This window comes from Manacus vitellinus, unplaced genomic scaffold (genome assembly GCF_001715985.3).
Source record: "Manacus vitellinus isolate BGI_N305 unplaced genomic scaffold, ASM171598v3 scaffold_5_pilon, whole genome shotgun sequence".
Taxonomy (NCBI): Eukaryota; Metazoa; Chordata; class Aves; order Passeriformes; family Pipridae; genus Manacus; species Manacus vitellinus.
Window position 1 is genome coordinate 40085839 of NW_021940682.1, and position 13205 is coordinate 40099043.

General features: G+C 34.5%; 1 protein-coding gene across 1 annotated transcript in view; it reads right to left on the reverse strand.

Moving 5' to 3' along the window:
* IMMP2L (inner mitochondrial membrane peptidase subunit 2) overlaps positions 1–13205 on the reverse strand; it is a 422309-nt gene that overhangs the window by 139738 nt on the left and 269366 nt on the right. Inside the window, exon 4 of the mRNA XM_018080576.2 lies at positions 4934–4999. Coding sequence (XP_017936065.1) covers positions 4934–4999 — 66 coding nt within the window. The remainder of the gene's footprint in view (positions 1–4933; positions 5000–13205) is intronic.

The window sequence follows — 13205 nt, forward strand, 5'->3', positions numbered from 1 at the left end:
CCTGACCGAGGAACCAGAGGCGACAAAGAGCAAGTTATGAGAGTGGGTTATTGGTGGAGAGGGAAAGAATACACCTGAAGCTGGACATGATAAACATTACTAACGCCGGGTTGCTGGTTTCTCGTGAGGAGTACGACTAATAAATAACCCAGCACTTCTTGGTTGGTACATAGAGCAAGGTTAAGTGGTGAGTGGTCCATGGACCATGGATTCTAGGTTCTGTGACGTTCCTCGTATTGAGGGGGATTTTATGCGAAAATTGGCGGTTTTAGGTTTTAGTTCGGTTAGCGGTATTATTCCTAGAACATGACAAGTTATGTCCTTGTGTGGGAATGTGCCTAGGTCTGTTTATGACAAGTTTTGGGTTGTATGGGAGATAGTATGAAATATTTGGATGGATTTGCAATAATATTATGTCAGATTTTCCTACATGCATGTTATGTCTAATGTGGTGGAGGATGCTATGCAAAGTAATACATACCGTAGGGTATGGGGGGAGGGGGGGGCCCCTCCCCTTGATGTCCGTGTTGATTGGAAGGTTGGGGGGGTGTTTGGGTATTTTTTGGAAAACTCTAAGAAGGGGGTAGCCTTCAGTCTTTGGTTTACAAGACCAACGTTTTTTATAAACTATTAGAGTAGTTAGAGGTTGAGTATCTTATTTTCTAGAAGGCTGGTGATGGGAAATAAGATGAGAATGATTGTGAAGTACGTAGTTGAGGGTGTAGTTACCACTAAGGATAATTACGGATAGGAGAATAATTTATTTATTTTATTTTATTTTATTCATAACCCAGAGAGTGGACTTTGCAGAAGAAGAGAATAGGACACAGCCATAAACATACCCTTCGTATCAACATCAACTGTGATTCCTACTCTTTTAATGTGTTTTACTGATAATCTATTTTCCTATTCCTATTCCATATTTCCTATTCTAACTTTGAGCCATTGCAAGCAGTACCTAACAACAACACCAGTACCTCAGAATAATGGTTACCAAAAAGAGGGAACAAAAAGACTCGTACTACAGCACTAGTGAACATGAAATTGTTTCTGTGTGATCTGTGTCTGCATTGCCATACTTTGAGAAACAAGGAGTATTTCCTTATTCGCATCTTCAGAGGAATTTTGCAAGACGCAACATTTAAATGCAACAGCATTTTGCAGAACCATTCAGTTCAGAACACTAACTCCTAAATACCCTAACGATACCCCTGGACCAAACTTTTTAAAAGGTTACTCTTCCTAGAGGCTTACAAATCATTCTTAGCCCAGGTACAGTGTTAAGAAGCAAACAATTAGATGAAAGAAACATAACTGGTACACCAAGCTCCTGCAGACCTGTGCAACTGTGACAGACAGGAGAAAAACAAATTAGTTCAGCAAGGTTCTGAGCAGACTTAATTTCAAATGTTACTCTCTTAATCCAAATTTTGATTTCCTTTGCATAAAGCTTCATTTATTTGTGTTACCGAAAACATAACTCATCTGTGATAGATAACTATAGATTTTTTAATTTCCACCAATGAATTTAAGATAAATGTGTTTTAATAAGTTTAATTTCAAGTTACTCCAAGTGTTTTTAATTTTTAACAAATTAGATTATATTGACTTTTAAAATAAGGCCTCCTTTGGAACAGTTAACATTTAAACAGTCTTCAGGAACCATTGTAATGATTTCCCACTTAAAGTTAATTCTCTTGTGAACCCACGGAAGATAAAACAAATCCTGATCTATGGGAGCTACATTTTGCAATATTGTCCATATACGAGCTAACCTATAGACTCATTCTCAAGGGCTAAATGGTAATTTTCTAACTGCTCTTTAAATTCTTCTGAAGAGGAAGTTCTAATAGCTTATCCAAATTAAATTATCTGTTATAGGTTCGTGGCATGTACTACGCTTGGGGATACACAAGACAATACCAAACTCACTTCACCTGCACTAGCAATTAGGTTGGAAAGAAGAATAGAAAATGGAAATTTTTATTTCAGTGACTTTGTAGCCTTTTTCAAGCTTCAAAGCATATTTCAAAAGGAAAAGTACTATGTAGTCCATAATGTGTTGCTACCTGAAAAATAAAAAATGAAAGGTCAAAATGGACCTATTACAGATATTTCACCTACACTCCTTTTCAAAAACTAGAAGTCAGTCATTATTATTTTTAAAATATCATAATTTTTATCTTATTAAATGTTTTTAGAAATTTGAAAAACAGGATTTTTCTGCCATGGAGTCATAACACCGGAACTGAAATCAAAATATAAGGATCCTTTCCTATGGCATTAATGGCTCTGCCTATTTGATCTTTCATTACTTTCAGTAATTAACAAATACTAAAATTTTAACTAACTTACCCTAACTGATAACATGAAAAAACACAGCCTTCTTGTGACATATTATCCCTAGTCATGCTCCAAGTAGATCAAGTAAAGATAATTCATTCAGCTATGAAAACATAACTACACAATCACAGACCATATTGCCTATCATTGTTCTTATCTTAACCCATGACAATACTGTTTATCATGATTTAACTGCAGCTGACAACTAAATGCCACACAACCACTTGCTCGGTCCAGCCCATTCCCACCTCCAGTGTGGGGGAGAATTGGAAAGAAAAGGTAAACCTCGTGGGTTGAGAAAGAACAGTTTAATAATGGAAACAAAATAAAATATAACACCAGTAACAGCAAAAATTAATAAAAATTATTATCACGATGATCATCATCATTAAATGGAGGGAGACAGAGAAATAAAACTCAAGAAAGGCAAGTGATGCACAATACAATTGCTCACTGTCCATTGCCAAGCAGTGATCAGTGCTGCCCAGCCAGCTCCTGCAGTTTACACACTGAGTATGATCTATGGATGGAATATCCCTCTGGCCAGTTTGAGTCAGTTGTCCTGGCCACGCTCCTCCACAGATTGTTGTGCACCTCCTCACTGGCAATGCATGGCAAACTGGAAAGTCCTTGACTTAGGGTAAGCACTTCTCAACAACAACTAAAACATCACTGTGTTACCAACATTATTCTTATTGTAAAGCCAAAAAACACAGTACTGTACCAGCTACTAGGAAGAAAATTAACTCTAGCCCAGACATACAGTTATAGCAAAAAGGTCTGGGACAGTTTTCATGTGTTCAAATGAAAAAATGCACATCTTAATTACTGAGATAAGTATTTCTTTCAAAAAATTCACCTAACATGTATTACCACAGACTACTGATGAGCCTGTAGGTTACTGAATCACTCATGGACACAGAAGACTGTATGATGATCCTCATTTGTCTGCATAAACTCTCACAGCCATTATGTCCCAAGCATTTGTCCATTTGGCCAAGAACGCCGGCTGAAGTTAATGAAAAGTTCAGAGTCTTAAGGAGTTTAAATGTACAGCATAGTTAATTTCCTACAGCTGCAATTTGTGTTATTAAATGACCTTTTTTATCAAAATCAAAATTCAGTTTCAAAAATGAAGGTAAATATATTAATAATATAGAACAGTGTAAAGTAACACTTGAAGTTGCCTTATATTGCTATTTCTTTCTGACTTTGCTACAGCAATGAATGAGGAATACTGATTCAGGAATACCATTCTTATCACTTACATGAATTACAGCACTAATATCAATTGCACCAAGGAATAAGTACCTTCTTAAGGACACAGGTCAATAAAAGACATCACATAGTAGCATACACACTAGTCGTATGTTTTAGTTCTTTAAGTGATAGCTAGTTTTAGCTGTAAATGTCTATAGTTTTTGGACATCAAATTATCTTCTTAGTGCCTGCTATTTAAGATATTTTGCTCCAACAAAGAGGTAACAACATATTTTGGTTTCTTACAACATATTTTTGTTTCTCAAACTGAGATGATTCTGAATTTTTCAATAAAACAAAAATATTGACTGCAAGAAAACAAAAAAAAAAACAAAAACGAAAACATAGACAAATTCCACAGTGCCCATATTATTAACTAGGGCTTACTGAGACCAAACTCCAATCCTTGACTTGAATTGCAGCTGTCAAGTACTTCTTAAGTATTCACTACACTAGAGCAAGAATCATTATCTAAATTAATTGAGTCACAGTGTGCCATATTGTCTGAGATCTCCCAGGGTCATTCACAGCTTAGTATGGGAAACTAGGGATTTACCCTCCCAACTCTATGCCAACTCTATCCTATACCTGGGAAAAAGAAACCTTTTCAAGCAAGTATTTTCTTCAAAATAATACAGTTCTCACAAAAACTTTTTATTTACATCTGCTGGCAATTTATTTCCTCCTGGCCCCAATAGGAAGGTCTATCTGTCAGAGTAAACCAAATCTTGAAGTACTCTGGAGTCTACTCTTGCTACAGTGTTATGGGGTTTTTTCCTGGTAGAATAATTTACATAAAAGCAGTTCCACATATTCCCTACAGATTCCTAATACTGCAGCAAAGACAGTCATCTACAAGGGTTCTTTGTCTCAAAAATAAAATAAAATAAAATAAATATAAAATGTAAATTCAACCAAACCAAAAAAACCCTGAAACAAATACATAAATAAATAAATAAAACCAAAAAAACACTCTACCTTTATTTGCCCACCTCAGTGTGAAGCAGTAGCTGGAGTTTGTAAATGAAAAATCACAGGCCTATAATCTTATTGAAAAATGCTGTACAATTACCAGCCTTGATTTGTGGCAGAGATATTCTCAGAAATAAGCATTATTTGCACCCATGTACCTTTCAGGAGAGAGTGAATAGTTTTGTGTAGCATTTCTCCTCTCATTAAAAGGGAGACAGGTACAATGCTGACATCCTTGTTAAGAATAGGTAAAAAGAAAATGCTAGAAAGTTCTTGTCGTCTAGGATACTGATTTAAAATACACTGAAAGCTGCACTCTTCCTATAAAGACTCAGAGACTAAGGTTTAAAATACTTACTTGATAATGTCTCCTTCAAGTGCAATCACTCGTTTAATGATCTTCTGTTCAGGATTTCTAGGAGACCTGACACAGGGAATAAGGTTATACCATCAGTAATGTTTGCATTGTTTTAAGACAACAAAAAGAAATTCCACAAAGAAATAGACACTATGAAAGTCATTAGGAGATTCCATGTTCTCCTTGATATAGCATCGATCATTATGTTCCATGTTGAAGTGAAGCTACTGTAATCATTCTCATTGCAAACCATCATTGAAAAGCAGATGCTGAAAAATGACCTGCCTACAAACACCACAATAATCAGCACACCTTTTATCATGAAAAATATACTCCACCATATTAAAAGTAGAACATCTCACTATCAGCGAGGTGGGTAGCTTCGTAAATAGATTTATGTATTAAACCCTGAGTTTCTCATCATATTGTGTTTAAACATTTATGTCATTCACTCACTTGGGGAAAAAAAAATATCTCTATGTTATACTAATATCTATCACTAATTTAGGTGAACCTTGCTTAGGGAGCTGTGCAAGTTTAAAAAAAAGTTTTAAAATTTTCTGCAAATTTCAGCTTTATCCAAAGCTTCTTAATGCATTACCATATTTTCACTCAGTTATTTTCCCATAAGCATCTTTTATTGATTCTGATCGTATATTACATAATATTAGGAGAAAAGAAAGCTGAACTTGCATGTCCAGCCTAAATACTCCAACTTCCTGGATGCATATTAATAGACAGGACTACTAAAAATGTTATTTACTGTAGTTTTGACAGGTTTATGTAGACACGTGCACCATAACTTTTCTTTCTTTTCTATATCCTTTACCTCTTTGCATTCTTCACTTTTAATTATTTAACTATGCAAACTTAGAAGAGTGTTTTCATGTTATTAAAAAAAAATTCTTTTATTTGCAGCTTGTACACAGAAAAGTCACTGAAGGAACAAACTGTTTTGATTTTCTGCTGATGCTTCGGTTCTGCCTATTGAAATCCAAGTAGTCTGCTAGACATGCAATTGACAGAGATTTATACTAGTTTTCATGGCTAAAACCATTGGCCATGCCATCCTCACAACAGACCAGTATCTTTGAGCTCATCTCTGGTCAACTGGTAGCACACTAAGATTACATTTCCTTAAAAAGCAAAGCTGAGATGAGTTTGGATGAAAAGTTTGCCCATACTGCTGCATGACTAAAGGCATTTGAGGTTCACTTCCAGTTCCAAAAGCTAAAAAGAAAAATGGTTTCAGACTTAATTGTTGGGTTTTTTAATATTAAGACAAAAAAGTACTCCAAACATTTTAAATTTATTTTGGTTTCTTGGGGCTTTTTGTATGTGTGTATTCCAATACATTTGAAATAAATTTATCTTTCAATGTAATGAAATAAAATCCAACTAGTCTAATTTTGAATTTCAAAATATCAAATAGTTTCCTTTTACAGTTCACCAAGCCTGGAAACCTTATTTTCACCAAGCGTAAGAGAGCAATGAATATGAATAAGGACCATACTTTGATTCCCTAGTCATCACTGGAATTTTCAAGTCACTACATAATTCACAGTAATATTTTATTTAGCATTAATTTTACCTGAATAGTTGTGTGTTCCAGTTCAGTCTTGCCTTTCATATTCTTTCTCAGGCTGAGAATACGCATTTTTATAATACTTTATATTTCAGTCTTGGAAGGAATTAATCAAGTTTAAAATGCTCATATGATTTAAACATATGGAGTATCAATAGCACTTTGTGATGCTGCTCCCTAGCAGGATTCAATGAGCAGTCATTTGAACATTAACCACACCTTATTCTCAATCAGAGCACAGTCTAAGAAAAGACAACACACCTTTACTACAAGCTGTTATAAAGTATTTTTTTAAAATTTACTTTACTGATAATTGACTTAATTTTTAATTCATTTAAGCTCAAGCAGTAATATTTTCATGTAAAATTTAAGCAATGGAAATCGTAATACATAATGTATGTGATGAACTGTACATTTCTTAAAGATTGAATGAAAACAAATTTTATGTTTGCTCTTTCAAAATTCTGTGCTGGTTTAACACCTTACTTTCAAAGGTTCTTTAAAACTTCCCGAGTAAGCGTTTCCACTTGATTAGTACATATATATATGTATGTATGTATAGTAATGCAATTATCGACCTCTCTTAAATTTCCTTTCCTGTGTAAAAAATTCTAATGATCTTGAATAAACATCACTCTAAATTTGAGGTATGGGTACTTGTTCTAAGGGTGTCTATGGGATTTTCAAGAGGTGAGCAGGATGTTTTGTTCAAGAGCCAGTGTGTGAACAGGAGGTAAGAGAAACTGGTTCTGAAGCGATGGATATTGATGCCTTCCTGAACAGTGTTTAGCATAACACTGGGATTTCATTGAACAAATTAAACAATAAAAGAGGAAAGAAAGGTCCAAATATTGTAACTAGTAATTGTTTATTAGTACTTCTCTGTCACTGATATATGGGTGAGGTAACAAGCAATAACCTTTGAAAACAGACGTAATTCAAAATAGGACACAGAAAATGTTACACTGCATTTTTTCACTGTCCTTGTATGAAAGGTCACATTCAGTCATGATCCTTTCAATTGATATTGTGTGGGAAGAGACAAGATTCCCTACACACAACAAATATACCTTGTCTCAAAAAAATGGCATTCAGAAGATATGTATATCATTAATATGATTCTATATGAAATAAAACCAACTATCTATACATTTACCAGTCAGATCCATATCTGATGTTTCACAAGCAGTAAACATTAACCACTTTCTAAATGAACCTCTCAAAAACTTGAACTTAGATTTTTCTCAGTAAAAATATTTTCTCATCTGCATATAATCATTTTTGACCAGGCATGAATTAGGGTCAGCAGCACGAGTAGAAACTACTAGTTATCATTACTATAAAAAATCTCAAGCACATTGCAAATATTAATGCACAAGTAGCCTTTAGCAGCACATCAGGAATGCAGTAGGATATATATCTCTGGAAAGTAAATGCACTTCTTAAATGAAGATTGAATTCTCCTCCACTTATAATCTCTTTTCCTTTCTTCATGAAGAAAAGTAGAAAACGAACAAGTCTAGCAGTTTGGCCCTCAAGCCATCAAGTTTGATGCTAACTCAGTGTTACCAATTTCTCTGTAAACAGTATTCTCTGATCAAGCACCTTAGGGGAAAGCTCACTGTATAATATAAAAAGAAAACAACAGCCTGTGTATCATGCAAGACTGATAAATATTTTTGATTTTACGTGTCAAAACAATTATTTAAACTTCAACTACAGATCACCTGATGACTGGCTGCAAATAACAGAACAAAGAGTAACATCTTCTCTATTTGAAATACCTTCTGACAATGGGACAATTCACTCTGCCCTAGCAACAATTTCTAATTTGTTCCAGACTTTCAGTTTATGCACAGTGTGATGCAGAAATTGCAGGCGCATGCACAAAGACATGAGTTTTGACATCAAAATCCAGATTCAGAGTTTTAAGATAGACAATTTACCAAGGGAAAAAAAATAGGCATTTAGTATGTATTTGTTTGTGGTTTTCCAGATGTGGTTTTAGCAACTCAGCATAAGCAACCTGTCACAAAAACCTGTACATTTGTCTTATTCTGTATTGACTTTGATCCACACCTATGGTCTAATAACATACTGTAATTCTTAATTTAACTCCATATTGCTTTAATGGTTCTTAGTCAAATTTCTGTTAAAAAGCAAAATCACTCACTGCCAAACAACTATTTTGTTTTTACTGAAAGTAGTGTCTTATAATAATTACAGATTGCAAGCATGCATTGTTGGAAAGGTAGTGTTTTATTTTTCTTACATTTTAAACTGTTCATGTATAACCTAGAACAATGCTTCCTTGAAACTTTATGGCGAATTCTGAGCAATCTCTAAACAAAAGTAAAAATCTGAATATAACACCTGCATAAAGCCTCAGAAAAAGTCATAAACTTTGCCGTACAACCATGCAATAATTAGAACAAATAAACAATTCTCTCAGTCTCTTCAATTCTTAGAAGTGTTCAAGAAACAGCTGGATGTGGCACTTATTGCTATGGTTTAGTCGGTAAGGTGTTCAGTCTAAGGGTGGACTCGATCTTGGAGATCTTTTCCAACCTTCATGATTCTATGATTCTTGCATAACTATGCTTGTTCCTGCTTTTCCTTTCTAATAAGCTTCCATTCCTTACCTTCTCTCTAGAGCCTGATTTAGTCTTGAGTTTTCAAACAATGCAAGAAGTACCTCCCTAAAGCAAAAAATTAGTTTCCATGGTAAATAAACATCCATACTGTATCTCCTGGTACCAGACACTATCTTGCACCAATCTCCTACACTAAGATGGAGTTGTAAGGAAATTAATAAAAATCTGTGTACTTTCAAAGCAACTGAATTTTCCCTGGTATATCTACATCATGCTATATAGTTCCAACCTCATTGTTAGATGAGACATCAGGAGTATCAGATTTTCATAGATTTTGAAAGGTTATTGCAAATAACTTGATCTTCACCAGGAAATCATTACAGACTCTCCCCAGTGTAAACTAGATGTATAATTCCTACATGACAAAATTAGGGAAGCCTTTCTACACTTTGGATCCAACAATCAAAATTGTGTATCTGGCAAACTTGCAGAATTACATACAAGACAAAGTAAAAAAAAATAAATTCAAATAAATCTCCATTAGAAATTATGATTTTAACATTTCAGCCAGTTAGTTAAAGTAAGGCAAGAAAAAAAAATTAAAAATTAATATAGGATGACCAAAAACTCTAAATAAAATGTTTTGCATCAATAAAACTAATTGGTACTGCAAAATAACATGACAAGTCACTTTGAAAAAAAAATTCTAAATAGTATAGTAACTTGGAAGTATAGCTATTACTTTGAAGTAAAATCTCATTTAATTGTTTCTCAGCCTTCCAATCTAACCACTTTCAGGTCAAATGACTCAGCTGCTTGTAATGCAGACTGTGTAATCACAATAGTTATGTGCACTTGACCTTCTTCCTGTTAACAGAGAGACTCAATTAATTACTTGCTGTTTTAACTGGCCATTTCACCTTACCTTCACCTTTTTCGAAAGGGTTGAAAAACTCTAACTTAACCTTTGACTCTGGAAGCATACACAGAAATATTTATCTACCAAATAGGAAGTTAGAATGATCTAGGAATGAGAATACCTGGGCTTAATGCTTAAGTCAACAACAGTAATATATGCACTATTTCATTTACCATTATGCTGTAGCATAGGAACCATATTTCATCTTTACTATAACTACCTGTGCTGGTTTAAAGGTAAACCAGCAGGGGAAATGAACCCAACTCAAAAGAGAGATTATAAATCAGAATAACAATTTAATGAAATAATACAATAAGTACGATTATACAGACAAACAATTGGTTTTAACCCACAAAACCCAAATGCATAACCCAGCACCCTGGGGCATGAACAGAGTGGTGTTCTTTGGGCCCCCTGAGTCCAAAGTAAAAGGAGAGGGGAAAACCTGTTGGTGAGAGTGTTGGTGCAGTCTGGTCGAGAGCAGTGATCGCAGTCCAGTTGAAAAGTGGTGGTTGCAGTCCAGTCGAGAGTGGTGGTTGCAGTCTGGTTGAGAGTGATGATCTGCAGTCTTCCTCTGGATCCCAAGAGTGGTTAAAAAGTCCCAAGACTCCAAGATTATATATTCTCCAGTTCAGGCAGGAGAATGCCCAGCACTTCCCTCAGGGCAGGGAGTTCCACAATGGGTGTGAGGACAAGAGCACCCTCCTATCTCACAGGCCTCTTAACACCCAGTTTATAGCCTGAGGAGTCAGGCTGCTCTGGGTAGAGGGTGTAAATAGTCTACTGATAACAGTTTCTGGGAAATGGCATGGAAGGCTATAGAATACACAGTTTTGGGTTATACCCATAGAGTGATGAACTGGTCCCAGCTGTTCTAAGACACTGCCCAAAACAAACAAACAAACAAAAAAACCCAACCAAAAAACTCAAACTATAATGGAAATAAAATATGACTTACTTCTGTTTCAACAGACAACAGAGGGAAAGGCACAGAAAAATACAAAATGTAATCAAATCATTCTCATGGGATATTAGATAGAAATAACCTATTTAATCTATACATTATCTGTCAGTATGATTCTTAAAATTAGGCTTATTTTTAAAGAATCTTACATGCTCCAAGTTGCTCTTCTATACTTTCTTTGATTCTGGGATTAGACCTGTGTTCAGTGGCAACTTTTCTAAGCATACAAAATTAAATAATCAGTTGCTAACTTAAAGAAGGCAATTGTATCTACACATCACACATTGTGCAGCAATTTTCAATCATTTTTATTTTCTGTTGGGGTTCCAGAAAAGTTTTCTCATTATACAACACCACCACAAGTATTAAAAAAAGTACCTGCTGCATTTTAGGTGTTAAAAATACCAGTGACCTAGGAACCAAAGTATTATCTCAAAAGAAATTTAAACATTACGAAGCCTGGTTCTTTCATTGTCTCTCCTGGAGATCAAGTTTAGCACGTCAGATAGGATTAACACAATATTTAGTAAACAAAACTATGACTTTAAAGATGCCAAAGTTATTGCCTACCTTCAAAATCACTTAAACTTCATCAGCCAATTCCTTTTTAAAGGTTTCTAATGCTGTTTCAAGCACCTGTTGAGAAAATCTCTTTCTTGATAATCCTAAATAGCTTGATATTTTCTCAAATTTAACCACAGCTACAGTCAAGAAACTAAGCTTTCCAGATGAGTTGCACAGAAAGGAACAATTAAAGTGGCATGAATCAGCCTCTGAAAGAGTATCTCTCTCCTCAATGACTACAAAAGAATTCAGACACCAGCTTAGTCTAGCCAACTTAAATGATTAAAGAGAAACTGCTTAGAAATACTTAGAAATACTGTTTCTCTACCTTATAAGGATCTGTAGAAGATTTTTTTCAAATAACACAGGAAAGCAAGTACTAATGGTGAGGTAAAGGAAAGACCAATACCAATATAATGTATAGTTTTAAAATACTTGTAATACACTTTCTTAGTAAACAAATATTTAAGAGTAGAGACATGTGAACATAAATTCACAGGAAAAAAAAAAACCAATTTGAAAGTTCTCTGCAAAGGTCAGTAGAAATCTTGGCTTTGGGATTATTTGTAATAATTTTTTTAAATAATGCTCCATACAATAGAAATACTTTTTCCGTATTTTTGACATAGAAAATGAAAATAAATTCTCTATCAAGTAATAAGAGGTAAAGACGGGCTTAACTAAGAAACAATTTTGTATCTCTATTTATGGTAATTAAAATTTCCTTAAATAAAATAATAAAGATTTCTATATGGTCAATAAGCACACAAAGACATAAATTATTTCCAGACTGTGCATAATTAAATTCACTGGAACTTATATATAGTTATATCATAAACTAACATTTCAAAAATAGAGAGTGCTGCTAAGGATAAGTAATTTATATAGCTGAAAACGTAGCAGTTTTTGTAAAAGAACAGAGGAAAAAAGTGAAAACTGACATGAGCAAAACAAAGCCACAGTTATAAAATGCTATTTGCATTTTTTTTAAAATATGCTTAAAAAAAAGTAATAAGACAATTGGACACAGCTAAAACCTCCCACAATAAAAAGAAACCAACTTAAGGTTGGGCTTTTTTTAATTCACAACTTCTGCTTTTAGCTTAGATAGCATTTGGAGAAAAATGCCCACAATTAACTGCAGGTGTCTATCCTGCAGATGACGTCAGGCTGAATTAACCATAGATTGTCTGCTGTGACAAAAATCCTTGTAGTAATAGAAATTAGGACCTGCTTATGAGGATTTGGCAAAGAGCAGCAAGGGGAAATTTAATAGGGAGTATTTTTCCACATGATATTCTATGTCAAAACCTGATCTTCTGTGTCAGCAGGTCATCAAGCATTGTGCTCCATTTGATACTAATTGCATCATCCTTTACTTCTGTGCTTGTACAGAAAGAAGAAGGAACCCTGCACAATAACTGAGGATATTGCTCTGAGCGACTATGATCACTTGAGCAGGGATAAAGAGCTTGGACGAATCTCTTGAGAATAAACCCATGTCCTAGGTTGTTTTTTGCCATGAGATTTTTAGGATTCTGAACTATAAGACATTTCTTCTCTCGCATGGTGGGAAATAAATTTATTTCAGATGTTAAGAAAGGAAGATTAAATAAATAAGAAGTGTCACCAACAGTGAACAGCAT